Source organism: the organism of the source record quoted next, unplaced genomic scaffold (genome assembly GCF_019419815.1).
Source record: "Pyrus x bretschneideri cultivar Hongxiangsu unplaced genomic scaffold, Pyrus_bretschneideri_v1 Contig6, whole genome shotgun sequence".
Lineage (NCBI taxonomy): Eukaryota > Viridiplantae > Streptophyta > Magnoliopsida > Rosales > Rosaceae > Pyrus > Pyrus x bretschneideri.
In genome coordinates, this window is record NW_025999798.1 from 3,074,255 (window position 1) to 3,102,016 (window position 27,762).

The 27,762-nt window shown below is 37.4% G+C and overlaps 4 protein-coding genes and 1 long non-coding RNA gene across 9 annotated transcripts; 2 read left to right on the forward strand and 3 right to left on the reverse strand.

Annotated features, from left to right (window-relative positions):
• The first annotated feature begins 1,559 nt into the window (after positions 1-1,559).
• Positions 1,560-6,225, forward strand: LOC103953521 (ubiquitin-like-specific protease 1D). 3 transcript variants are annotated; one of them, XM_009365269.3, is made up of 14 exons: positions 1,560-1,787; positions 2,053-2,110; positions 2,276-2,370; positions 2,460-2,725; positions 2,862-2,904; positions 3,131-3,216; positions 3,332-3,364; positions 3,470-3,565; positions 3,680-3,782; positions 4,133-4,230; positions 4,869-4,994; positions 5,088-5,202; positions 5,540-5,647; positions 5,766-6,225. In XM_009365269.3, the coding sequence occupies exons 1-14, from the start codon at positions 1,590-1,592 to the stop codon at positions 5,904-5,906; spliced, it is 1,566 nt and encodes a 521-aa protein (XP_009363544.2). In that variant the 5' UTR covers positions 1,560-1,589; the 3' UTR covers positions 5,907-6,225. The 3 variants fall into 3 exon arrangements, with proteins under 3 accessions (XP_009363544.2, XP_018504500.2, XP_048427913.1); XM_018648984.2 differs by having other exon boundaries at positions 3,134-3,216; XM_048571956.1 differs by having other exon boundaries at positions 1,646-1,787; positions 1,930-2,110.
• Positions 6,226-8,772: 2,547 nt separating this feature from the next.
• Positions 8,773-10,868, reverse strand: LOC125467884 (pre-mRNA-processing factor 17-like). Of its 2 annotated transcripts, none has more exons than XM_048571815.1 (2): positions 10,707-10,868; positions 8,773-10,583 (listed from the first exon to the last, which is right to left on the reverse strand). In XM_048571815.1, exon 2 carries the CDS (start codon positions 10,540-10,542, stop codon positions 8,773-8,775), a length of 1,770 nt encoding a protein of 589 aa, XP_048427772.1. In that variant the 5' UTR covers positions 10,543-10,583; positions 10,707-10,868. The 2 variants fall into 2 exon arrangements, with proteins under 2 accessions (XP_048427772.1, XP_048427771.1); XM_048571814.1 differs by having other exon boundaries at positions 8,773-10,588; positions 10,707-10,867.
• Positions 10,869-11,359: 491 nt separating this feature from the next.
• LOC125471445 lies at positions 11,360-13,853 on the reverse strand. Its single transcript, XM_048571813.1, has 4 exons — positions 12,888-13,853; positions 12,519-12,731; positions 12,332-12,423; positions 11,360-12,235 (listed from the first exon to the last, which is right to left on the reverse strand). Exons 1-4 carry the CDS (start codon positions 13,653-13,655, stop codon positions 11,512-11,514), a joined length of 1,797 nt encoding a protein of 598 aa, XP_048427770.1. The 5' UTR covers positions 13,656-13,853; the 3' UTR covers positions 11,360-11,511.
• Positions 13,854-14,709: 856 nt separating this feature from the next.
• Positions 14,710-17,029, reverse strand: LOC103953524 (protein NUCLEAR FUSION DEFECTIVE 6, mitochondrial). Of its 2 annotated transcripts, none has more exons than XM_009365275.3 (3): positions 16,839-17,029; positions 16,372-16,490; positions 14,710-15,041 (listed from the first exon to the last, which is right to left on the reverse strand). In XM_009365275.3, the coding sequence occupies exons 1-3, from the start codon at positions 17,012-17,014 to the stop codon at positions 15,022-15,024; spliced, it is 315 nt and encodes a 104-aa protein (XP_009363550.1). In that variant the 5' UTR covers positions 17,015-17,029; the 3' UTR covers positions 14,710-15,021. The 2 variants fall into 2 exon arrangements, with proteins under 2 accessions (XP_009363550.1, XP_048427526.1); XM_048571569.1 differs by lacking the exon at positions 14,710-15,041 and adding an exon at positions 15,503-15,806.
• Positions 17,030-17,771: 742 nt separating this feature from the next.
• Positions 17,772-19,269, forward strand: LOC103953526. Its single transcript, XR_668062.3, has 3 exons — positions 17,772-18,027; positions 18,803-18,863; positions 18,977-19,269. It is a non-coding gene; the product is annotated as an uncharacterized LOC103953526 (long non-coding RNA).
• Positions 19,270-27,762: the final 8,493 nt, after the last annotated feature.

Here is a 27,762-nt window from a genome sequence, read left to right on the forward strand (position 1 = left end):
CAAGTGAAATGACGCGTAGCATATAATTAGTGTATGCCATCACAGTTTATGGTGGTGAACAAAAATACACTCGTAAAACTTTGTTACCTTTAAGAAGAGATTTTTTAATATGTATGGAACCTGTGATAGTATACCACGTGTTATTATACAAATGTTGAGATACTTGAGTTAAAAAAATTAACAACTTGAAAAATAAAATTCTCCTCCACTTAAACAGATAGTGTACCACATATGTTCCGAAGACGTCAAAAAAATTTCTCACTTTAAGTAGATTTTACATTATTGTGACATGATATGACATAAGATTCTCACTTTTTAGGTCCCCACTTGGCTTTGTGTGTGTAGTTAAGTCCAAGTTTTTCAAATTGGACACTCAGTTTTTAATTTTCTGGAATTATACCTTAATGTTTTGACATCCAATTTGTATATTTCATTAGGTTGATTGTAGATAACCGTTAACTAACGACGTTGTAAGTGCAGGACACACATGTTAAACACTTGTGTATTTTCTATGGAACGACTACCACGTTTAGAAGGCACGCATTAGACTAAATGATTGATCAGCTAATTAGCCAAATAAAATGTGTAAATTGAACGATGTCAAAAGGGTTAATTGTAACATTCCACGTCGTCTAGGGAGTGGATCATGTGTATATTTCCATCTTTACCTAGCACGAGGTCTTTTGAAACTCAGTGGCTTCGGGTTTCATAGTAACTCCGAAGTTAAGCGAGTTCGTGCGAGAGAAATCCCATGATGAGTGATCTACTGGGAAGTTATCGTATGAGTTCTCAGAAACAAAACCGTGAGGGCGTGGTCGGGTCCCAAAGCGGACAATATTGTGCTACGGTGAAGTCGAGCCCGGGATGTCCCAAAGCGAACAATATCGTGCTGGATGTCCCAAAGTAAACAATATCGTGCTACGGTGGAGTCGAGCCCGAAATGTGATTGGGAGCCCGGACGGGGATGTGACATTAAGTCCAATTGTGAACAAAGTAACATCTTGTACATTATATTTTACAATTGATCGCAAATGTTGACGATGTAAAGTGAGGTTTTTTTTGGATAAAAATGTAATGATATTTCTTAAACATTGAGACGACCTTAAACAATAGGGTTTAATTTGGTTTATAATAATTCGATTTTTAGCTAAAGTCGAAAACATAAAATGTTACTATTCAATTTGGTTAGTCGGGTCTACCTAACATTATTCAAGTAATGTTAAATAAATTAATTTTTGATCTAAATTTTATAAATTATATAACGTATTTGGTTTAAAAAATTGATCTACCGAATATTATTTTTATTAGGTTTTTGATTTTGTCGTGACATAAGAGCTGGTGAGTCAGTATAAAATCACAACCGGTGAGAAGGGAGTGTGAGAGCTTCCGATTAGAGAGAGGGAGAGTAGACATTTTGGGGCTTTCGCATTCTCTGCATGGAGGAAGAGACGGGTGGGAAGAGGAGGATCGATGTCAGCAAGGTGCTGGATTGTCTCGACGACAGCGGCGACCCGCTGGAGAGGGTGGTTTTGCCGGAGTCAAAGCGGAAAGCTACGGCCGCGGAGGAGCAGCCGCCGAAGCAGTCCGGAATGGGGGGCGGTGATCAGCAGCGGGATGATTTCTTCTATGTCATAGCCGATCACGAGCTAGAGGAGAAGATTAAGCGGCAGAAGAGTAACATTGAGAAACTGAGCCGCAGCTTGCCGGACAAAGGCGAAAAGCTCCGGGTGGCTCTTATGCAGTTGGAGGACGAAAAGGAGCGGAGGAGATGCAGTCGGCTTGAAAAGGTGCGTTTTGCTTTTCTGTTCTGTTTGGTTTCTCAGAAAATGGGGGCAAAATTGAATGCAAAGTTTAAATTTTTTTTTTGGGGGGTGGGGGTTTAATGCTTCATTTCTAGTTTTATATTGATGTGCTTCATGCCCTTTTCAGTCTGGTTGGAATTGCTGGAAATCAGAATTCTGAATGTTTATGTAGAAGTACTTCTCAGAAAAGTGCTTATCAAAATTGATTCTGAGTCTTCTGACCGTAGTTGCTTTGGTTTTCATTGAATAGAACACCAGTAGGTGGGAGGAGATCGCACAAGCCACGAGCTGTAAAAACAGAAACATGGGTAAGCCCTTTCTTTCATCGATGTGTTGTGTTCACTAAAAAGTTACACATTAAATGAACCGAATTTGCTACGGATTGTTTGCATGGTTAAGTACTGTGGTGTTGCAAATATCATTTTATATGTTTTGCGGAACTCGTGTTTAAGAAACTTAAATGTGGCTTCTAGATGATTCTACTGGCTTCAAAAATGAGGCTGCAGCACCTCTGCCAAAGCCAAAGTCTGAATTTGCTTGCCATTTTGAACAAAAGATGGAAGAAAAGGTAATGCGATCCACCATATTCTTCTTTATTGTTTGAATAAGTGGCTTTTAAAATTTAAATATAATTGCTTCGGTCTATTCTTAATGCAGTCTGATTCTAGGACAGCCAATGAAGCTCAAACAGAATCATCTCTTCTTCCATGCAACCAGCAGAGCATGAAAAGCAATGGAGAGTTATTGCAAAAAGGAGGACGGAAAGGTAGATCTTCATCAAGAAACGTACCTCGTCAATGCTCTAGCAGTTTTAATCATAGACGAGAAAAATGTTCTCTTTCAAATGGTGGTCATAAAGGCGGGGCTTCTTTCCCTTGTTCACTTCGCCACGTTGCAGAAGACTTGTCTAGTTGTGGCAGAAGGTAACGGTCTTTTCTTTTACCTCGTTCGCTTTCAGTGTATTATCTTCTATTGAAGTTCTAACTACACTAGATAGCCTTAATGGCTAATACCCCTTTTATTTAATAATTTGCATTTCTCTCTTTTCCTTCTTTCCAGCTGGAATGACGCTTCTCAAATAAATGGTTCGAGGCATCAAAGGGTACAATGTCTTGTGTTTCATTCTACATTTTATCTGGGCACCTTCTTTTTAACTGAAAATGTTGGAATTAGTGAGAAGTTGTCTTGATGGGTGAAACTTTTGCTACAATTAGATATATTTTAGTGTGATCATTGCCTTATGGGCATTGTGTTTTTGTCCTGTCATAGTTTATATATCCTGTCACTTTCTCCATTTAGTAATTAAATCCATAGTTTCATGATTATAGCAGGGTCAGACCGTTGTAGAAATTCTGGATGAGGAGGATGCTGAACCTGTGGACACAGCAGAGCAAGAAGAAGAACTTCCCGAGGGGTACCTATAATATAAAAAACTGTTGCTAATTTTTTTTACCGTGTTTCAGACTTAGCCAAAATTGAGGTTGATATTAACAATACAATAATCTGTTTACCTTGTCTCTTTTTTCCAGCATTAACGAGGTTAAGATCTACTACCCATCAAGGTAGAAAATCTCTTTTTGGAGAGGATGCAAAGAGACCTCTTTGAATGTTGAGGATATAGAGTACAACTGATAATCATGTGTTTTTTTTTTTTTTGTCGTATTCAGAAATGATCCAAAATCTGTAGAAATCTGTTATGCGGACATTGGGTGCCTTGATCCTGAAGGCTACTTGACATCAACTATCATGAACTTCTACATTCGGTTAGCTATTTTAGATGTAGTTCTGTAAATGCAGATTTATAGGTCACAATAACGGACATGCATTCCTATCTTTTCCCATATCATATATGTGATGTTGCAATATCTTTTGACTAGATATCTACAACAACAAACATCCCCAACAGACAGAGCGTTACGCAACTTTCATTTCTTTAATACATTTTTTTATGAGAAACTCAAGGAGGATGTAGCATATAAGGTAAGTATTTATCTTGTTCTACTTTCAGTGCTTGCTGTTTCTGTGCCAAAAATTGGGTTAGTTAAATTGGTAATCCATTTGTTTTAGAAACTCAGAATCCATTTTTTATGTGCTTAATGATCGGCCAATATGGTCGAGACTTTCAAAGTCTTTAGAGACTATGGAAACTACTCATACCACATAATTTCTTTTACACTTTTAGAAACAGTGAGTGGAGACATCTGGCGTAGATCTTGACTGAAAAGCCTATGATGTATACGTATATATGTACATACACACACATATCAGTATATCATGCAATGGCTATATCATGCTCATTTTTGCTAGCTTGTTTCCCTTGTACCATGTAGGGGGACGACAAGGATAAACGTTTTGGCAAGTTTAGGAGATGGTGGAAGGGTGTTAATATATTTGAGAAGGCATATGTACTTATTCCTATAAATGAAGAGTAAGTCTTTTTGTTACTGCTAAGATTAAGTACTTGTAGTTGTAAGATTGTTCATGGGTAGAAAAATGTGGCAGATGACAATGGACATACTTGCTAGAAAGCTCATAACTGGAATAAACTGTTTGCCATCTTGATGCTCATTTGATATATTTTTTTTAAAATTTTAATTTCTACTTGATCAAGTGCTGAAAGATGAGATGCACCTTAACAGAAGAAAAGGGATGAAATGTTGGAAGCCTTGTCTGGATTAATGCTCACGAGAATGTGGGTAGAAGTTATTGTACTTGCGTGTCTGGCATGGTTAGTTGACTTGACTGCCTTGCCAATGACTAATGACTTTTATATAGTTGCTACCATTGTAGTAAAAAGCAGTAAGCGGGATAAATCCTGTATCTAACTAAGATGAGGCTGGATCAATATGGTTGACTTTTGAACTCGGATGAATGATATAAACACAAAGTGCTCAAGAAAAAAAAAACTTGTATAAATCATTTTCTCTCAGTGTTTTAGTATTCATCAATTTTCAAATGTTATGATAAACTAATGTGGTATGTTTTCTGTATCCTAGTTTCCAGCTTTTTTTTTTGTTACTTAAACTACCAAACATATGATTTCATTATGGTGTTTGACGTATCCAGTAAACATTGGAGTCTAGTGATTATCTGCATCCCTGACAAGGAAGAAGAATCAGGACCCATTGTACTTCATTTAGATTCTTTATCCGGAGTCCATTGTCCTAGATCTGTTTTTCAAAATATTAAAAGGTGAGACAAAACGTGCCCTTAATCTGTTTATGTCTTGCTAGGTTATTTCAATTAGTTAATGGTGATGGAATTGATGACTAATGTCCTAAGCAGCTATCTGAGAGCAGAATGGAATTATTTGGGTCCAGAAGTTGCCGTTTCAGATCTTCCTATTTCCGACAGTATATGGAAGCAACTTCCCCAAAAAATTGAAGAGAAAAAACTTGCGGTACATTTTGCTCTTAAATTGTTGAAGTTTAAATGTTAGAATGCCATTACTATAAAAAAAGAAAATTTGTTCCACATTTCCATAGGCATATGATTATTAGAATTACAAGTACAGTATATACTTAATTTTGAGACGTTGTGTGTTAAAATTGTATAAGATCATAAAGCTCTTGGACATTTCACTTAAAACTTCAAATTTCACTGTGGCTAGGAAGTTGGAAAGGTTGCTAACATCCAAAGAATACCCAGCTATCCCCAAAGTGCGGGGCATGTTGTGCTTGAATGACTAGCCTGCCTTGGTTGGTTTGAAGCTTACCTCTTTTTGTATTTCCCACCAGGTCCCCCAACAGCGAAATGAATATGATTGTGGTCTATTTGTCCTTTTCTTCATGGAGCGCTTCATCGAAGAGGCCCCTGAAAGGCTGAAAAGGAAAGATTTGTCAATGGTAGTGTGTTTCATCTATTCTCAACCTTTCCGTCCTTGAAGAGAAAATAGAATGATCTCAAACATGTTTCTTCTGTTCTTAACTTTTCCGTCTTCGATTAATTATCTTGAACTCCCAGTTTGGCAGGCGGTGGTTCAAACCTGAAGCAGCTTCAAGTTTGAGAATGAAAATCCGGAAAGTACTCAGGCAAGAATTTCGAGATGCTCTTGTTAATCTCTCAAAAGAATCTGCTCCAGCGGTTGGTGCTTCTGAAGAATGAACCGGCATATGGGATACTGACCGAATCCGGTGCACAGATGCAGCAACTAACTGAGCATTGAATCAGGTCTTCCATCCATGTATAGCTCAGACAGGGTGTAAATTATCTTTTGAGTTTAGCATTGTATAGCGTGGGAAAATCGGTTAAAATGCCATTTTTTCGAGAGCTAAGAGGATACCAGATTGGCCAGGACAAGGCGTGCATCATAGTCGTCTGCATTACTGACCATTTCTGGTGAGTTAGCATCGTGCTTCAACTGTATAGTACGGAACAAAGATAGTGCTGATAGATTTCTTAATGCAATGCTCACCATTTTACACCTTATGCTTTTAAGAGATGCTTTTTCCTAAAGTGATTCCCTGCCATTTTCTTTTAGAGTGCTGCTATTTGGCTTATCCTTATTGCATTGCCAACATATGCTTCACTAATTACTCCCAACACAAGCAACGTCGTCGATTCATACCCACTTGTAGCATTTCACGCGCGAGTAATAATTTTCACGTTCTTTCTTTCGGGAAGGGAGGATTAGGAAATTCTTATTGATTGTAGCTTTTTCCAAACCTCCGGGAAAAGCATGAAAAGAAAACTTATGATACAATCCCTCTATCACTTCAGAGTGAAAGGAGCGATCTTGTAATTCTTGGTCTATGACTTTACATTGTTAGCTTCTCTGTTTGATTTTCCCATTGAGGCCAAAACCTCTGCGGTGTGCACAAACATGGATTGGGATTATCTTCTCTCCTCTTTCCATCCCCTTCCATCTATTTCTCTCACATTTTCTATTTTGTCTTTCTTTTTCTATAAAAAAAATTAATATAAGATGTTAACGTAGTTTAACCGTGATCCTTGAAATAGAAGGGAAGAGAAGAATAGGTAAAAAAAGAAGGGAAATAATCCTATTTCCGAACAATAATGTTGGAGAGGGTTGAAAGGGGGAACAAGCAATTTATAATTTATTCGAACGATAGTGCTGGACATTTATGTCTACTTTTCCTCCTTTATGTCAATATTTATTTAAAGTGATTCCAACTCTGTGGATTGCTGGTTTCACATTTAATTTACACATCAAAGCAAAAATTGTTAGATTCCGTTAAATCAAATAATTTAATAATTTTTTATCAAATGTGTAACTTCAAAGTGACCATATAACGATCATATGCATGCATGTGAATATTTATGTTTAGTACAATCATTTTTTTAACGTCAAGATTATGACTATATTAATACGTTTAAGTATTATAACCAAATGCATGAATTAACGGCGAAAATTGTGTTGGACCCACCAATAATATCATTGACGCACAGCAAAAAATAATTTGGTGGGGGTAGGTAGTGGAGATTAGGATATGCTTTAAAAATAACACATTTATATAAAATTTAAACTTGAAAATTAGAGATCTCAAATTTCAAGTTAAATTTTCTCTGTTTATAAATCCAAACACGAAATAGTTGTAGAATGTGAGTGACGATTCCTCATATCCCACTCCAATGCAGGATAAATCTAAGGGATAGTTGCAGAACGTAAGTAGCAGATTAACGATCACTCGTATCCTCATGCAAGATTAGTTCCTCATTAGATAATTTGTGGATAAAAATGCAAACCAAAGTCGAATATTTTCCTGCCACTGAGGTTTCAACGCGTGGGACATGTATTGCACCATATGGTGAAAGGTGCAGTTTTTGCTACAAGATTATATGCAAGCAGAGGAGGACTATCATCGGCTGTCAACTTCTCAAAGTCTTAATAAAATACAAGTACATAAACATTTGCAAAAACGTTACTCCTGTAGAACTTCTCAAAGTCTTCAAAACTACAAGAACAGATTCAACAAAAAGCCGAAAAATTTGTATTACAAGTACATATGGTGATTGTAGTAAGATAAAGATGTGGGCAGAGTTTGTGCTGCAATCTTTATACGTAACCTTAAGTCCGGCAATCCCCAAGATGGGTACATCCGATGATAACGGCACTATACCCCCCATATGGAACAGAAAAGGGTACATCAAGTTATCGTCCCTCATCCAAACCGAAGTGAAATGCAGCTAGTCCCTGCAAACCACACGAAAAGATTAATCAAACTTCGTATATTCTAGGAGAGTACAAGGTATGAAAAATTTAGTCAACTAGTACACATGCGCGTAAAGCAACTGCAACATCTCTTAACGAACAATGAAACCAATGAATCAATTGTGGGATGGAACCTACTGTCGTTAAAATCAATCGCATAACAAAGAAACATATTCCATTCATCTTAGTAGCATTTATCCATTTAAGGTTTCATAAAATAAAGTCAGCACATTGACTTTATTTCGATGATTTTCAAAACAAAGGTAAAACACATGCACAGAGAACTTTCTATAGCACAATTAGGCAGGGAAAGAAAGAATGATTCGAAATAAAGGAACAGGGTGTGTATGAGGTACGAGTTCAAGGCTTTGGTTTTGTTTGGGGGGGTGAGGGGGTTGAAGGAGGGGGATTTCTCCTATATCTGTGTCGTGGGTGGAGGAAAAGAAGCTTCTTCCAGAGAGAAAGCAACACGTCTCAAGTCTGAATCCTACATTTATAGTTCTCAAACATAGAGGCTAGATGTGAACAAGGTTTAAGTTTGATATCCTGAAATTGCTACATACACAAAATATACAGAGCATCGCATTTCATCAATAAACCCTACTTAGCTACCAGATATATCGAGCATCAAAAGTTGGCATTACGAATTCCTGGCATGATTTTTAGCAGACATGAATGCATATAGGCACATCGGTTACAACAACTAATTGAACTAATAGACACATAAATCAGAAAACCAAGTATTGCACGTAGGAATGATGACAAAGCGGCCTAAAGTGTTACAAAATGAAACTTTACTTACCAGTACTTAATCAAGCCATCCCAGCCACATGTTGCAACTTTACTTTGCTCCAAGGGATGCCATGCAGCCCCAATGCATACCCCTTCATGACATTTGAGAGTTCTGAAGACTTTGCATGTCTTCCAATCCCAAAACCAGCATCTACCTTCACCATCACCCGACATAACAAACCGTCCGTCTGGCGAGAAATTGACTTGGCAAGCATACCCGGCGACGACATGCCCAGCAAACCTCTTCTTCTTATTGAGCTGAAACTTCTCCCTAGTGCTATAAATCAGAATCTGATTGTCCATACTCTGTGCTGCAAGCCAATTGGAATTGGGGTGCAGTGAAATTGATGGCATAGAATGCATATGAGGCTCACTAATATACTTAATAACCACAGGGATCCCAAACTCCCATACGCGAAGCGACTTGTCATCGCTGGAAGTAACAAACCTACGGTTATTATCCACAAACGTAATCGTATTCACAGCACCCAAATGCTGATCATACTCTTGATTTATCTTCCCCTCATTCATATCCCACTGAACAATCTTCTTATCACTCATACCTGCCAACAATACATTCTGCTTATCCTCGTCTGGATTCAGCTTGACAACATAAGGAACCTTCCCGGTTGAGAATGTAGATATCACCTGCCCAGTTTCAGTATCCCAGTACTTGATATTCTTATCATAACTAGCAGTCAAAAACCTACTCCCATCATTAGAGAAACAAATATCCCGAACTGCCTTAGAGTGACCCATGTAAGTTCTCATACACTTTCCGGTATTGAAAACATCCCAAATCTTCACCTTGGTATCCATCCCGGCAGAGAGAATCAAATGCCCGTACTTAGGGAAGAACCTAATAGCAGACACACCCTTTGTGTGCCCGCTCCAAGTGTGCACCAACCTCTTCGGAATATAACAGTGATCATTAGATGCCTTAGCATCTCTCGGCGGTGCAATCCAAGACCTACCCTGATAATCCCTCTCTTCCTTCCCATGAAACGTAGTCTTCTCAACCACAGCCTCACCCTTATCGCCAGCCCCTTTCTCTTCGCCTTTCTTCTTGGCATACTCCTCTGCATACTTCTTCTGCTCCTCAGTCAGCTCCGTTGGCAGACCCTCCTTCTTTCCCGCCCACGGACTCTTCTTATTCTTCATCAACCACACGTCACTAGCCGGGTTCTGGACCTCCTCGGGGTCCATATCTTCATCCTCACCCTCATTCTCGTCCAATTCCTTCCTCTTTTCAATCTTCCGCTTCTTCTGCTCGTGCTGGGGAATGTTATACACAGAAACGGCGTCGTTCTTCTGCAAGGCCTCGAAATCTCCAACATAATTGTACCCAGCAGAGGCCGATGGATCAGCAGCATACCCATACTTGTGAAAAGTATTGTACTGCTCGTCGAACACGAAGGGCTCAATCGATGCGTCCTCCACGAAGCCGAGCTTGTGGTTGCGCATCCCCTGGGCGATGCCGTCCTTGGCGTACGGGTGGGATGGGCCGTAGATGGGCGCCCACAGCTGGTCGTACGTGGGGTTGAAACCGACGATGTGTTGGGTCGGGTCGATGGGGCGGGTGGAAGACCGGTTGGCCCCGGCTACCGCCAGGGCCAGCATAGTGTCGTCGACATTGGGCGCCGCGGACTTGGCGGGGAGGAGCCGAGGCGGCGACGTGTCTGGGGACGACGGTGCGGATTTAGGGTTTTGGTTGTGCTCCTCTGGCTCGTTCGATTCGTCGTCGTTTTGATCAGAGTATGCTCGGAGAAGATCCATTCATAGAAACAAAGACGAACCCTAAGTCCTAAATTTGGTCCCTGTACTGAAAAATTGAGACTTCATACATTAAATTTGAAATTGGAAATCGAACGAAAAGAAATCGGAAGAGAGGGATTGGATGGGAAATAAAAAATAAGATTGGGATCGAGAAAGATACTCACCGGCGGCTTGGAGAAGGAAAACGGCAGTCGCTACGGCAGGCACAGGAGGATTCTTGGCGGGGTTGAGGTTTTGGAATAATTTGGGGTTTTCCAGTGGGGTTTCGATTTGCGTTCGAACTTCGAAGAGGGAAAGAAATCCGACTTCGCCGGATAGGAGAAGGATAGTAGGGGTGTCATTTAGAGAAACTTGTGAGGGTATTATTGGTATTTTAAATCTATTCCTTTTTATTTCTTTTTTGGAGTTCTGACTGTGTAGTAGAAATTAGGATTTTTTTTTTTTTTTTTTTTTTTGGGGGTTCATTGAGATTGAATCTTTCAACTAAAATGGTGTATGAAATAAGAATTCATCAATAAAATGGCTCACGCAAATTAATTTGGTCATTCTGTTAATTTTTTTGTTAAATTTTCTATTTATGTATTGAGGTGGTAACTGAGTGGATTTCGTTTGCCCAATCATATAGCTTCACTTGAATTACTCATAAAACCATTTTTTTTTTCAAGATTGAAAAACTAAAAATGACTAAACGTTGATGCCAAATTGACAAGGTAGTACTTGAAGTTGGAGAGGTTCATAGGTACAGCACCTGAATTGAGGGTATTGTGAGAGATAACGTCCACAAAAATGAGTCAAAGTTAGCATGACAAATCAGGAGTGACGTAAAGAGAGTTTTTTTGTCTATATTGAATCACTCACCATTACATGCTAGAAAACATATGCAAATAAGATATTTCAATTCAACAAATGCAACAGAAGAAAGAATCCCCAAATAATGTTACTAACGCAAATACTAGCAATGCCAACACTTCAAGGATTCTTCACTTTGATCCTCAACTTTCGAGCCAACTGCGCTGCTTTCGAATGAACAGGCCGCTTGCTGCTGTCACACTGTTCTACTTCCACCCAATTAATCAATCTGAGAATGACAGATTGAGGCACTTTTCGGATATCTTTATCCGTTGTCGTGCCTTTTGATTTCTTCATCCCCGTCTCCAATGCCATCTCAATAAACTCCATAAACCAGTTCCCAGCTTCCGTTTCGATCTGCTTACTCAACCTGATTGTGTTGCTTAAGCTGCTTAAACTAGCAGAAGCCGGCTTCTTGTTTTCGTCGTTTTCACCAATGGTTTCAAGACTCAGCTTTCCGAGCGGAGTGGATGGTGCTTTCGGCTTTTGATGAGTAGAGCTTCTCAGGTGCTTCTCAAACGTTGTCGTTTTCTGCTCGCTTCTTTCAGAAACCGCTGCAACTGATTTGTACAATGCGCACCTTCTTTTCGACAAGTTTAGTTTAGAGTTCACGGAGTTTTGAACAATTTCATGCAGGACAGAAAATTCTTCATCATCTTGATCTTTATCTTTGTGATGCTTAACTTTTGGAGTAGTCTGAGTCATTTCAGAAGCTGAAGTAGCCGCTTGTATCGACATCATATCATTTACTGATTGGACAATTTGGTGATGGAATTCGAGGAATTTATCAAAGCAGGCTGATGGGGCATCTGCTCTAGCTGTTCTGCATAAGTTTGAAAACATCCTGCACAAGCAAGCATTGGTTTTGATCTTAGCAAACAAATATCTCAAAGTTCAATTTTTCACTACTATATAAGAAAAAGGAGGGGATTCGCTTTACTTGAGAGATCGAACTAGGGTATCGGTAGCTGAAGCCTCTCTGAGTGCATTAAGGGCAATCTTCTGAGCAGTCTCTCTATGCTGCACAGCTTCCTGCATAAATAATCTCATCTCAAGAGTCAAAACCCAAAAGAAAAATTGGTTTCGGTCGTAAACAAGAAGCAACACTTGGAGATGAAAGTACTTACTTTGCCAAGCAAGCTGAGCCTTCCTGGTAAATTCATGGGGAGGCTAGTGCTGTTTTCGTTGCACAAGTTACCGGGCTGCGGCTGCTGCTGAGAATTCGTGTTTGTGTCCTTCGAGTTGGAGGATTTCTGTGCTGCATCTCCAGCCACATTGAGTGAAGTTGCCACTCTTGCATTTCGTAATCGCGGTGGTGGAGTCGAGCTCTTCTTTTTTTCCTACAACAAAGCAAGAATTCGCATTCTCAGCCAACAAAATACAACAGTCTTCAGCAAACAAAATCAAACATTCTTCCACAAACAAAAATTCTAATAACTAGAAAAATCAATCGGTGCAGCTCAGAAAAATATGCTAAAGAGGAGCAATGTACCTACAGCTGAGTTGAAGGGGCTAATTGGGATCCTTGGCTCTCGATCAGACACACTTCTGCTTCTCTGAAACCTCGACATAGATGGCGTGACACAGCTCTTTCTCAACGCAGGGCTTTCACCTCCCTTCGAATCTGCCATCTTAGCCAGAAGTCCACCACCAAATGAACTCCGAATCCCCGAATTCAACCCTCCGTCTCTTCCCACTCTCCCCCTAATCATTGGAGACATCGACCCATTTCGCCCGCCTCGCTCTTTAACAGGAGTGCACTGATCGAAATCCAAAGGAACAGGCTTTAACACCATGGGAGACGAAACCCCATCAGCTCCATTAAGCCCTGTTCCCCAAGACCCCCTTCTAGTAGGCTTCAAATTCGACATTTGTTCGCTTTTCTCTCCCTTCTCCCTCAGCCCCATCAACGGCTCCGGGGTACCCATCAGAGGATGCCTGCCGGGGAGCGGTTTGGCTCCCTTCACCACCGGCACCGGAGACCCAGGCTCCAATCCATCGACATATATAAACTGACCCAACTGCATTTTATTACTGAGAACAAAGTCATTGTGCTCCGGAGGAAGGCTGGCGTAAATTGAGTGGGAAGAATCGGAAATTTTGATGTAGAAGCCCTGTGTGGGCCAAAGGCTCTTCTCATCAAGGTCTGCCGGGACGATGTCGGTGATCTGCAGAAGCGCGCTCCGGTATTCGCCCGTCGGCTTGACCCCTGTGTTCATTGCGTCCACGAGCTTCAGTAGAATTCCCGGTGCCAAAGCTGCCATTTTTCGCCTTTTTGAGGTTGCTGAATTGGGGAAGATAACGATCGCGGTCGGAGATTGAAAACCCAGGTAGCAATTTTGTCGGAAAATCAACCAAATTTGAGTGGAAAATCGACCGAGTTTGTTGAGTTGAAGACAGTTCTTAACTCTTTTAAGTTGTCAGAGGGTTTGGGGATAAGAAGTAGTTGAGGTTTAAGCTGACCGTTGGCAACGGGAGCTATGTGTGCCAAAAGGTTACTTTTTAAAAATTCGGAGATTTTCGAACGTTGAGGCAACGGTCTGATTTTGCTGGTACGTCACGTGATGTTTTTGAATTCTTGGTGAAAAAGAATCAATCGATCAATGTTTTTTCATCTTTGGAAAATGATACCTAAAATTAAATTATATTTGACATCGTCAAAATGGAAAATATCACGACGACGAATTCGATACCAAATTAGATTGTTGTTTATTTTATTAATTTGATATGAAGTTTTATTGTGCTCAAACCAGTTTGATCTACCAATTAAACCAGATTCACAATAACAATGAACTGAAAATTAGAGAAACGAAGATATTGAGCTGTTGTTTGTCAACAAGACTCACAGTTACAATGAACTGAAATTATAAAATTCCAAAATTAGGCAATGTGGCTTTGACAGGTCCTTGCAATTTCTTGTACGACTTGTTAATTCAATACAAAATGACGAAAAAAATAACACGTTCCGAGTCAACCGGCTAACGAGCCGGGTCGTTTTTGGATTACATGTCAATAACCCGTTAAAATAACGAGTATAACATGTAAACAATACAAATACGACCTGTTTGCCGGATTTAGACATTAATCATGACAATTTCTTACATGATCCATTAACCCAACACGGATTGTCACTACCCATTAACTAGTAGGCTCCTGGAAAGTTTTTTTTCTTTTCTTTTTTTTTTTTTTTTTGATCCAGGCTCCTGTAAAGTTAATAATACAAAATTTACAATACTTTCCCGCTACAGAAAACGAAAACTGAAATCTAGCAATGAAATGGTTATCAAACTTAATCTAAGTTAATCGACCCTGTCATGATACAATAATGTATTGCAAACTTTATTGCCAATAAAACCAATAACCATAACAGCCAATTTACCAATTGGTTCAAAAACAACAGTAAGCTAGTCGCAGATTTGTACCAAGACATTCCCGATCTCTTGTTTTCAAAATTTCTAACGAGGACATGAAGAATGTCAGGTCACCATAACTACAGTCTGAAAAACATCGAGAAAGAATGAAACGATAATCTACTTTTTGAAGTTACATTAAAGTTCAATTGCAATCAGAAACAAACTCTTGTATTCATGATCCCGCCTTGTACCCAGAAACAGCAGCTCAGTGGCCATGCTATAGTGGAGTTGCAAAACCTGCACCCAGTTACAAATATACAAGGTGAGAAAATGAAGGAAGCCTGGAGGACATAGAGTCATGCTTCAGTAAGCCTCAGTGAGAGAGAATCATTTGACATGGTTATAGACAACACTCTTTGATCGCAATCACCCATCAGTAACGAAACCATTATTAACAGGAAATATGGAAGAGCGACGGTTAGGTACCAAATGTCATGTTATGATTGGTGGGGGTCAAATAGCCATTGTTATCCTTCGTTGAGAGTAACCTGGGTTAATTGTTAGTTGAATCAGTTAAGTATGGTTAACTGTTTGTTAGATCTCGGGTTAGTCGTTGGATTTGTTAGTGGCTTATAAGCCATGTTCTCTGTTTTAGAAAGGTTGTTAAGTATTGTAATCATCTTCTCTGTTTTAGGGTTAAGGTTGATTTGGGATTTATTAGTGACCAGAGTTACCAAATTAAAAGATGAGTTGCCATATTAATAGAACCCTTAGTTAATTTGGTATGTATTACCATTAACAAAAGCATCGTAGTACGTCTGATATAAGGATGTCTAGGAAACTAAAGTTCCAAGAAGTTTTCATGGACAACATTCAAAACCATGAAAAACAGCAAAAATGATATATATAATACACTTGGCATGTCATTCTACCCATACATAATAGAACAAATTCCAGAGTCGAGATATTTCTCCCCCTTCCTTCACCATGTCACAAGAATACGTATGAAGAATACTACGAACAATGCATTCAGCTACTTATTTTCGTATGCAGCTTAGCCATCTGTATCAGATATAAGAAATGCTATTACTTAGTGTTGAGATTATGAATCCCAACAATATTGATGCTGGCTAACGTTCTCATGGAAAAATAAACAACAGAGTAACCAATGTGGTCATATTTTGTAGAATAGCCCTTGGTAAAATACAATACCATCCGGCCACTATGAAAAAGTATGAGACATATAATTTGGAAACACACTACGACCCCTTAAAAACTAGGTGCAGCATCAAACATCAGTAGACCACAGGTCCAACTCAACTCACTTGAAAAACAGGTAATAAGAGAAATCTCATATCTTACACCCTCTTCTGCAGTAAAAATACCTTTCCCTTCATGGCATGTTAACACCATTTAGCCCGGTAATAAATCAAAAGTCCCATTCACGATGTTCCAACATAAAACGCCTATTCATTTTCAGAGAGTACAATTCACTAACAACATTACCGAAGATAGGCATGCTATGGATTCTCGGAAATGATAAATGATAATATGCAATGACATTCAAAAACATATGACACTTACATAATCCACTGTATGAAAACCAACGTAAAATTCCGAAGAGTACCTTCTGATAGGCACCCCCAGCTGGTATTATGCAACGACAGAAGCGACGTGAACAATGCAGAAGCAGTAGCACTGTGCAACGGGATCAATGACTGCGCACCGCCTAACTCCACCGGAAGCCTAAGTGAAAAATACAAATCCTCTAAAGCCTCCCAACACGCAAGTTTAAATTTAATACCCACCAGTCAACACAACAATAACAAGTTCATGAATTGAACACAAACGATGTTTTCTCAAATCATATTGACTATAAATTTAGTAACAAATTCATCTGTTTTCCTAACAATGCTCGAAATTTCAGTAGAATGAAGAACATAAAAACTAATCATACAACCGAAATTAATAAAAATAAAAAACCCGTATGCACAAAAGACCCAAAATTCAGTTTTCCAATTTAATTTTTTCAATCAATTGCTAACATATGTACAAAATTAAAGTTCAAAAAAAAAAAAAAAAAAAAATTCTAACCTTGAGAACTTGAGCTTCTGGGCAGCGAGTCGAGGAGCAGAAGCGGGCTTAAGGGAAGTGAGTTCGGTCAGCTTAGAAGCATTGGAGGCGAAAGGTGAAGGCGGTGGACGGGACAGAATGGTTTTTGCAGAAGCTGAATAGAATTGTAGGGTTCGCCTCGCGCAGTTAGCCGCCATCTCTGTTTCCCTCGACTCTTTTCCAAAGCTCAAAGCTTTGATCCTGGACTCCCAGTCAAAGAATTGTTTGTGGGCTGTCTGACAACATATATGGACCACATGCCTCTTGGCCCAATATTTTAAAGGCTGAGTTTGTGAGCCCATGGGCTTGTTGTTAACTTAAATAATTGGCACAAAACTGGATCTGAAATTCAATATCCCTTTCCATTATTAATTAGTTATACTAGTGTCTTCGCACCCGTTCACGCCCCTTCACATGTGATGTTAAGCCACAAATACCTAAGAAACATCTTGTTTTTTCTTTAGAAAAGGGAGTGGTGGTGACTTTGCCACAGTAGTTTACCCTTCTAAAAGCTAGGAGAACTCACATAAACATATCGTTTTTGTCATGAATACTGTGTCTCATGTGGTTTGCCACAAATATTTAGCGCTAATTTGGTATTGCTGTGCTTTGAAAAAAAATAATTGCTTTTACTGTGCTGTGAGAATAAGTTCATTTTTTATGATTCACGTTTTCATCTTTTTTTTTACCCAAAACTGTGAAAATAAGCTGTTTTTAAGTGTTTATCAGATATCTTTTTGAGCTCAGCTTTTTTTTATAAAGAAAACTAAGGAAAATGGCTTCACAAATTTGAACTTTGAATCTTAATCGAAAAACCACCTACTAACTTTATTTAATGGTTAGGAAACTCGCCAAACAATGAGTTTCCGATTATACCCCGACAACACATTCTCTCGTTTATTTAATCCGTTTCACTTCAGATGTGATAAAAAAAGCTTTTGTACGGTTTCTACATCATGTCATTCTCTCTACTATTTTCTCAATTTATAATTCCGATCAGATCGTCGACGATATAGATGACGCCACCCTTGTGATCCATGTGGAAGTCAAGACCAAGAAGAGTTCGAGAAGTTCGCGACGCTCCCGACCAATCTTCCACTGATAACTAGAAGTTCAAGCGAGTTCTGACCATCATCAGAGATGGCTTAGAGAATCAGATGGACTCCAAGAGGTACCTGTAAGGTCTATAATTTCAAGTTTCACATGATTTATTAATATTTAATGACATAATTAGATTATTCATTGGTTATTAGCATTTGGGTGCGAAATATATTGCTTGAAATCTTGAAAATCTGCTGCTAAATATTGGACAAATTCCAGAATTATTATTCTGTTTTTTGTTTACTTTGTTTATGGTAGTTAACTTAATTTTTTTCATATACTTTTTTGTTATAATTGTTGGTTCTTAAAAATTTAGGTTGGGTCTGTCACCATTGGTGGATTCCGTGCATTAAACGTCAGTTTTTTTAGCACCTGCCACTGCCGGCAGGCAATGCTTTCTAGTGTTTTGTTTTTGCGGGCTATGCAATGTCAATGAGATTGGAAGATGCTTCTATAGATTGTTAGAAGAACCAAATTGTTATAGGAATTATGTTTGAACTGCTCTCTCTCCCACTTTCTCCCACTCTCACATATGTATTTTGTTTTGACATTAATCATTCTTGTTAAATACTTCAAGTTTTTTTCTCTATTTATTTTCTGCATATTTGGGGTCTTCTAGTTTTGATTGAGTTGACTATTTCTGGGCTTTTGCAATATTTTACTCATATCTTTTTCAAGTGATATTTTAAGAAGATGAAATGATTAAGTGTTTGGAGTTTTCTGGTTGCTTTTGATTTGTAGAACTTTTTTTGTTTAAATTAATAAATGAATTATTTTTTAAATATAAAAATTGGTTGGTTTGCCGTAGAATTGAACATTTGAATCTGTTTTCACTTCTTTCACAGTTTGCTGCAAGAGAAGATAAATATGCAAGTCAAATTTGCAATCAAGAACTATGTCACCGAAGTACCATTTTTCTTCATGAAGCTTAAGCATTCAATTTAGCTTTCAATTTTTATTTTGTTTTATACTTTGATTTGGCCTATGATGCATTCTCATTGTCCTTTTGATTCCTGCAGCTGATTGGAAATACCCCGTTGGTATATCTCAACAATATTTGTTGTGGATGGTTGCGTAGCACGAATTGCTGCCAAGCTAAAGTCACTGGAACTCTGCGCTAGTGTAAAAGGCAGACATATTCTTTGCACTTTTCCCTAAGGGATATTGATTTTGTTGTCCTAATACGAAAGAAATCAATACTCAAGGTTAATTCACATTTGATCTTGAATTTGTAAATGCAGGAGTGCATATTGTATGATCAAGGTTTTTAATTTTCAGAAATAATCAGTTTTAGTTTAAGATATAGTGATAATACCTGTGTTTAGTTTTCAAAAATAGTCAGTTTTCAGTTTTAGATATAATGTAGTACCTGTGCTCAGTTTCAGAAATAGTACAGTACCCGTGTTCAGTTTTAGAAATAGTCAGTGATTAATTTAAGAAATAAGGATAGAACCAGTATTCAATTTAAAAAATAATAATGATATATGTGTTTAGTTTTCGGAAATAGTCAGTTTTGAGTTTTACATATAGTGTAGTACATGTGCTCAGTTTCATAAATAGTGCAGTACCCGTGTTTAGTTTCAAAAATAGTCAGTGATTAATTTAAGAAATGGTGATAGATCAGTATTTAGTTTAAGAAATAGTGATAATACACATGTTTTGACACACCCCGACCCAGAAAGTCCACTTGGACCCTGAATCGAGCTGTGCTGGCCGACACCTGGAAGGTGACGAAGCCATAAAATGTGATAGTGTATAAAAAGTGAATGAATTTGAATCTAAAAGTGTCTAAATACCAGAGTGCGCTACGAGTGGGAGCGAACCCATTTCACACGCGATGTCAGAGCATAAGTAAGGTACAGTAATGTGGGTAAGAATCATACCCTCAAAAATATCCATTAATACTAAGATTCGCCATAGATTCTTGTCGATACAAACTCAGCAGCTAAAACCTGGAGGGCACCAAACAGAAGGTGTGAGTAAGCAATAAAACCAAGCTTCCCAAAGTTACTACCTCTTTAAAAGTAATGCCCCTAAATGTAAAACCCGTATCGTTTTCCGTAAGACAGTACAACATATATACATATATCCAAACCATACTCAGAAATGACCAAAACCACGGTTTGCCATCAAATCCACCATACATTAATAAGTAGGCCAAATGAACTAAATCAATACAAAGTTATATATCAGTCAGAGTCATCTAAAATGACATGTACAACTTATCCGTATCTCATCAATCATGGCTAGCATATAAGTCGGAGTTACCTATAGTGACCTGTACGACTTATTCATATCTCGTCAATCTTGGCTAGCATATAAGTCGGAGTCACCTATAGTGACCTGTACGACTTATCCATATCTCGTCAATCATGGCTAGCATATAGCTCAATAAGTATACCTGCACACGAGTCGGAACCACCTAAAATGGTCTGTACGACAGGACTGGGTGTAAATAAATACGCTCAAGTGCTACGATCACGTGAAAACTGGACGAATAATCGCGGGTCACCTACGAGTCGGAACCGCCTAAAGTGGTCTGTACGACAGGGCTGTGCACCTACCTTGGATCCAAGGTGAACGTAAGGTGCGGGAGGTAAACATCACGTGAAGGACTGTGCCCTGGCCACTGGCGGGAGCACTAACACCAGGGTGCAGGTTTATGAGCTCTCAATGCATCTCAATATAACATGTGCAATTCATGGCAACCAGTACGACAGTATCGAAGTTGCCTAACTCATAACTGTAGTCAGGCTATAACGCAATCGATTCAACTAGTACCATAAACTCACCTGAACTTACCTAGGTGTCCTGAGCTCACCTTTGGACTTGAAAGCATTCCCAATAATTATATGCAAGTAATATACATATGGATATATCATGATGCAATCTACTACTCAACCATGTCGTAGCATTTTCAATTATAAACAATATGGTGTGAAGTGTACAATCAATAACGCCCTACTCCCAAACTACTTATTTTCAGGGATAATTATCCATGACAACCCAATTAACTCTAATTTAACTAACTAATTCACAAAACTAAAACTTGTCTTTACCAATTTCCTTCGCATTACTCAATTTCCCAAGCAAGACTTTTGTCTCAAATATTTTATGGCTGCATCTAACGTCTCGTTAGACTGCCTACGTACCCTAAATAGGGATCAAGCCATTCGTAGTTCATATAGGTACTTCAAGCATTCACAATAATTATATGAAGGTAATATACCTAATCAATTTAAGAGTGTCGATAGAACTCTCAATAATATGCACAATAAAAAGGAAAAGATCCACTCACCTAGAGTCCACGCTATACTTCTCTAGCGCACACATCGAGGCGTCCTGAATGATCGGTCCCTGCCACGAAGTCCAAAAATGGACGGAAGATGGTCAATTTTGCCCACGAAGCCGGCGGGTGCCTAAAACTTCCCGACGTCAATTCGTCTTCTACGGTGGTCCAACGGGGTCAAGGTTGGTTGGATTTTGCTCCTGGGATGATGGGCTACAAAGCCCAAGTGGTGGCATCGGCCATTGCTTTGCCGATTTGCCGGAAAATCGAGAAGGGTGGCCGGAGCACCATTGATTTTTGTCAACTTTCGTGGCCTCAAACCTCTACATCCCATGGTTAATCAAGGTGGTTCTTGGGTGGGTTTTGTAGAGGGGAATGAGAGCTTCAAGATGGTGGTGGTGGCATCGAAAAACTCCACCGGAGTTGGCCGGAATCGACCTTGGAAAATGGGAACCCGCGGTGGGTGCGGGTGGACGAAAACCCACTTCCCGTTTTTTTTTTTTTTTTTTTTTTTCTTTCTTCCAATTCTGATTGGGCTTTTCCCCACAAGGGGGGATTTAATTTAAATAAACGCTAAACCTTGAATAACCAATTTCGAACGTCTGTAACTATACCGTTATAATTTGGACTCGCAAACAGCTTTCGTCTATACGTTCGTACCAATAAGTACTACGAGGATATGCTAAAAGAATAAGTCCCACATCTCTTGAGTTGATGGTCAACAAAAGTCAAAGTCCTTGCCTCTAGGGCAATTTTGTAAATTCACGCTTTTAAAATAAAATAAAAACGTAAAATTTGGAACGAGTTGTCACATGTTTGGTTTTCAGAAATAGTTAGTTTTCAGTTTGAGATATAGTGTAGTACCCGTATTCAGTTTCAGAAATAGTGCAGTACCCATGTTCAATTTCAGAAATATTCAGTGATTAATTTAAAAAATAGCGATAGAATCAGTATTTAGTTTAAGAAATAGTGATACTACTCATGGTCAATTTTTAGAAATAGTAAGTGTTTAATTTCAGAAATAGTGTAATACTCATGTTTAGTTAAAAAATAATTAGTGATCAGTTTAAAAAATAGTGATAGTACCAGTGCTTAATTTAAAAATTGGGAACTTTAACGAAAAGTTTCCGGTACTATTCACTTTAACGAAAAATCACATTTTTACACTAAAAAGTCAATCATGGTACTATTCATGTTACCATTTATTTTGTCTTTATCGTTAAAACTCAAAATTTTCAAGCCATTTTTATTAGTTTTCCTTTAAAAATAGTGATAATACTCGTGTTCAGTTTCATAAATAGCTAGTGTTTAGTTTCAAAAATAGTGTAATAGCCGTTTTCAGTTTCATAAATAGTCAGAGTATAGTTTCAGAAATACTGTAGTACCTGTGTTCATTTTTTTTTTTTTTAAATAATCAGTTTAAAAATAGTGAGAGAGAGAGAGAGAGAGAGTGTGTGTGTGTGTGTGTGTTTAAGAAATAGTTAGTGTTTAACTTATGAATAGCTTATAGGAAATTTATATTAATCTTACTTTGATTCTATAAATATTTCAATAAGCATTTAACATGATTTTGAATCTTTCTCATTCTAAATCCTTCTTAATTCAATTCCTCTATTTCTTACTAATTTATAAATTAGTAAATAAGCTATCATTCTTTCTCATTTTAGTTCCTCTATTTCTTTTACAAATTTTTATGCACGTCATTAATGTAGTTGAACCTCCACTCAAGCCCCATGACCCCAAAAATAAAAGACATAACCTGGCCTAATTTCCCTTAAGAGTTGAGACCAATCAAGATTTAATCAATTCAATTTTAGTTACATATGATTAATGTTCTGCGAGTAAAAGAGTATGTGGATATGGCAAACAAATGAGGAAGATGTTGGCTGGGCTCTAAATTTAATTAGTAAAAGATAGCATGTAGGATGAGGAAGGAAGGAAGAACTTCTCACATCACATGCATTCAAACCAAAAGCAGTGAGGAGATGCAGAGGGAAGCAACTTGTGCCGTGCTCAAAAAGACCTGACAAACCTCTGGTACACGACATGCACTTTTCTCTCTCGGTTTCGATTTCGTTTTCAGGTTGTGTCGGAGATCGGGTTAAATGAAAGAATGTTTGAGTAAGAAAAAAAATGAGTGAAGTTGCTCCCATTGCTTTCTACGGTGTGTTTGAGAAATGGGAAAGATTGGTGTACTTGAAATTTAATATGCTATTTTGTGGTGGATATACTTATATATATATATATGCCTAATTATAGTGCTAATCAATTAATAATTAAAATAATAAATTCAATTTTCTGATGGAATTGGACTGACGGAATGGAGTTTCCGTCAGGGGCATTGGTTGGAATAAAAAGTCTTGGTTTTGCATGTGGGCTCATTTCCTACTTATGAGACTTTAGTTTTTGTTTTTATTATATTATATTTTGTCCTTTTTATTAAATTTCAAGTTTTTTATATTAAAAAAAAGTTATAGGATGGTTTTTTGTTAAAATAAACTTAGTTCAAGTCATTTTCATTAAAGCTCTACTTTTTATAAAAGCATCTCAGTACCAAATCAGTACTTAGTTAGGCCAATAACATGTATTACTTGTAATTACTTAATTAAGTTCATTTTTAATGTAAAATAGGGGAATTTGGGCTTAACTTCCAAGTAAACCCTAAGCTTGTAATATTCTCAAATTAGCTATTGCAGGCCGAAGAGGGTTGGCTAAGTTGGTAAGGTTATGCTTTGTGTGTCACCTCACCAAGGTTCAAGTCATGACGTTAATTCTCGTTTGTGCATGATCTGTAAATTTCTATGTAAATACACACTGGTGGCAGATGACAACTAGATGCCACGAATAAGTTCTTTTGGCAATGCCGTTGGTGATGAGAGTAACCAATCTCCTCCTAAACTTTTTTTTTAGCAAAAAAAAAAAGCTATTGCAGTACGCCTCATGGCACACAAATTTGAATACCCTATCGTAAATGTTCACAGTTTAAATCTCGTCTTGTCAAAAAACTTATCTCATTGTTGAAAGTTTGGAACTATAAACAGTAAACCATTCATTTGGTAAACACCATGTTAATTGTTATAGCCAAAATACTTGAATAAAAGCATGCATTTGATCAAAGTAGGTCATTTTCATCTATGGTGATGTTATTGGTCAAATGTTCCCTTCCAATTCGAACTTGATTGCACATTAAGCACTATGCTTAACGTTAATGATATCGTCATTTTGAAACACGTAGCTGTGTTAATCTGAAAAACATGTCATCATGAAAACATAAATAAATTAACATTAAACTGTGAGATGATGGAGAGTTCATGGAAAATCTCTTTTTTTTTAGTCTCCTTAACACCTTTCTAACAACTAAATATTGAAATAATTTTAAGATTTTAAACATTGTTTATAACTTTATATCCTCATCTACTAATATTGAAATAATTTTAAGCTTTTAAACATTGTTTATAACTTTATATCCTCATCTACTCATTTGGAAATTGCAATGCTTCTTGGATAAGGACACACCATGTTTTCATTAATTTGCTTTTGCAAATAGAAGCTAATCCTAATTGAATTATATTTGGTGTTAAGTATACATAAAATCGTAAATTTGTTGACCACCCTTTTAACCATTTGATCAACAATCCAATTAACATACTTGGAGTTGGGAAAAACATACCATTTTAGGATTGTCTTTTGACTTTGAGCAAGTAAAATATCAGCTACATAAATCTCTCTTTCTTTTCAAAGAGTAGAATATCGCTGTATTTAAAAGAAAAACAAATATTATGTTTTGCAAGTATCCACATTAAGGGATAGAATTTTAGCATAAGAGATTAAAGATATTTTGCCAATCCATCTATTGTCACTAAATAAGTTCACAATTTATATTTTGTAATGTAGCAAGTTATTTACATGTTAAGTCTCATGAGCTAAGAAATTCTATTAAAGAAAATTGTTGTAATAAAAATGATTAGAAGCTATTGATAAACGTTTTACTTAATTTAAGACGTTGTCTGGACTTTCGGGCTCAAGAGTTTTTTTCCAAAAGGGAAATAGTGAGAATATATGACATAGAGGGATAAAAACTTAGTATAAAAGCTTAAAATATATTGAACCTCTTCATCTTTAGCAATTGATTTGCGACTTAAAGCCAACAAGATTCTCTGCTTTGCAAGAGTCGGGGACGTCTATCGTATGCAATTTACTCTTGATTCGCATTCTAATATATTCTTGAGCTAGGGTTTGCGGCGTCAACTGCTTAGTCATCACAATTGGACACCAGAGAGTTATGGGGGGGAGTCTGCTACATGCAGTTAGCTAGTTGCATTTAATTCGCTCCGCGTCCTGAGAATCTGCTGAGACTGACCCAACAACTCAAAAATCAAAAGCCATAAAAGTAGTTTTCACCCTGCAACAACTTCTCTTCACACTTCAAAGCACTGTTGCAGCACCCTAGCAACAACGTGACCTTCACCCATCTCCATCTTGCAGCATTTTGCGTTTACGCAACCAAAAACCTATTTCTGTTATGAGTTTTGAGGAAAGACGTCTGCAACTACAAATTAGACAGGTCCGATCATTGAAACACAACGAAGAATAGATCTTACAAGAGTGTACGTATATTGTAAGTGAAAAAGAGGGGAAAAGAGAAGATAATAGGGATTTTTCGGCATATGATAAATAATCAAAATACGGTTAAAAATTCCCAAAGAAATACTCTGGAGTACTATAAAATTTCCGAAAATAAATTTTCTTCACCATATGTGTGTTGGAAATTTATGACGGGCAGAGAGTGGTTGGTCTGATATCATGGCCGAAACTGGGCATTGGTTTTATGATATGGTGGGAAAGGAAATGCAGAGCTTCCTCCCTAAACCTGTAGGACTCTTGCTTCATATCGTTGCTACCAAATGTATGGCAAGTAGTGATGGTCTTGGTTTGTCTTGTCAGTGGTCCACCTATGTACTAGCACCAGCAGCTAGGTAGTTGAGAAAATCCCATCCTCCTCCTTTAAAGCTCCTATAAGTATAAACCCTAATCGATGGAACCCAAGAACCGTACTTTTTGTGCATGTATGGAAACTGAAAAGCAGATCGGCCGGGAAGGTATCAATTTTCTAGAAAAATTAAATTTGTAAATTAAATTATATATCACAAATAGGAATAAACACGTTTATCAACGTTTCAAATAATAAACCAATTATCAACTTTCATATTCTTTTGTTTCCAAAATTTTGTCTACAAATTTAGTCTCTCTAGCATACTACCTGAGAATCGAGATCTAGACAGGTGCCTCGACAAGTCTAGATGAATTTTCTTATTTTTTAAACGCTTAAAGATTAATTGTGGTGGTAATCAGCCAATTAGTGCCTAAACAGCTCTAGATGGAAACTTTTAGAACACTATCTGCATAAATGGGAAAAGGATCATTGCCGGATCCTTTTCCTGGGGATTTCATGATCGTGGCCGTTTAAAATTAAATATAAATAGTACTTAACGAAAACTGACTGCACGATGTACAATGAATGACCATGATCACAGGATCTCTCAAAAAAGGATCTGGCGAGGATCCTTTTTCCAAAAACGTTCATGAATTTTAATTTAGGAAAATTAATGAAAATGGCTTGAAAACTTTGAGTTTTAACGATAAGGACAAAATAGAAGATAAAATGAATAATACCATGATTGACTTTTTAGTGTAAAAATATGATTTTTCGTTAAAGTAAACAGTATCGAGTGCTTTCATTAATTTTTTTTTTTAATTTCTATAATACAGTTATCTGTGCATGGATTTGAAAGATATATTCATACATTATTGATACGTCGTCAATAAGATTGACAATGATGATACGTTGTCAATAACATTGACAATGATGAGATCCAATTCAAGCCACATGATTGATTTGACATGCTTGAAAATGAATCGCTATGATTCAAACTTCAGGATCCAAGGTTAATTATGGACGCGATATTTTCGTCTTGGATATTTTGTAAAAAATAAGACGTGTTTAAAGAGTTTTAAATTATATTTTATAAAAAAAAGTATTATTAGCACTTAAAAAATTTCATTTTATATTCTTTAAAATTGTATTTTTCTTTTTAAATATAAAAAGTTTGGAACGTAGAATGATAAATTTGAAGTGTTAATAATAATTATTTTTATAAATCATATAATGTTATTATTGATGATTGAATTATTACTTAAGTATCGATTAACGTGCTTATTTTTAATTAATGATACATCACATTATTTGTAAATTTGTTCTAAAAATTTCGGATTCATTTCAATTGATAATTGAATTATTATTTAACGTTAATTAATATACTTATTTTTTTGTTAATGTCCCATCATACAATTTACTAATCTGTGACATTGATGTAACTAGCATTATCATATTGTCCACTTCTAAATTCTAATTAGGAATGACAATTCTAACCGTTAAACCCGGGAATCGTAAATAACCGTCTGAATGAATTGGATTTGGATATGAAAATTCGGGTATGGTATGGATATGGGGAAAAA

Bases quoted from the DNA above. Each gene is read 5' to 3' on its own strand.
- LOC103953521 (XM_009365269.3), top strand. From the start codon at position 1,590: ATGGGGGGCGGTGATCAGCAGCGGGATGATTTCTTCTATGTCATAGCC. The intron at 3,566-3,679 runs GTTAGCTATTTT...TCTTTTGACTAG, and splicing joins ATCATGAACTTCTACATTCG to ATATCTACAACAACAAACAT. The intron at 4,995-5,087 runs GTGAGACAAAAC...TGTCCTAAGCAG, and splicing joins GTTTTTCAAAATATTAAAAG to CTATCTGAGAGCAGAATGGA.
- LOC125467884 (XM_048571815.1), bottom strand. From the start codon at position 10,542: ATGGATCTTCTCCGAGCATACTCTGATCAAAACGACGACGAATCGAAC.
- LOC125471445 (XM_048571813.1), bottom strand. From the start codon at position 13,655: ATGGCAGCTTTGGCACCGGGAATTCTACTGAAGCTCGTGGACGCAATG. The intron at 12,424-12,518 runs GTAAGTACTTTC...TTATTTATGCAG, and splicing joins GGCTCAGCTTGCTTGGCAAA to GAAGCTGTGCAGCATAGAGA. The intron at 12,236-12,331 runs GTAAAGCGAATC...TTGCTTGTGCAG, and splicing joins ACCCTAGTTCGATCTCTCAA to GATGTTTTCAAACTTATGCA.
- LOC103953524 (XM_009365275.3), bottom strand. From the start codon at position 17,014: ATGGCGGCTAACTGCGCGAGGCGAACCCTACAATTCTATTCAGCTTCT. The intron at 16,491-16,838 runs GTTAGAATTTTT...TTTTTCACTTAG, and splicing joins CAGAAGCTCAAGTTCTCAAG to GCTTCCGGTGGAGTTAGGCG. The intron at 15,042-16,371 runs GTACTCTTCGGA...AACTGGGTGCAG, and splicing joins CTGGGGGTGCCTATCAGAAG to GTTTTGCAACTCCACTATAG.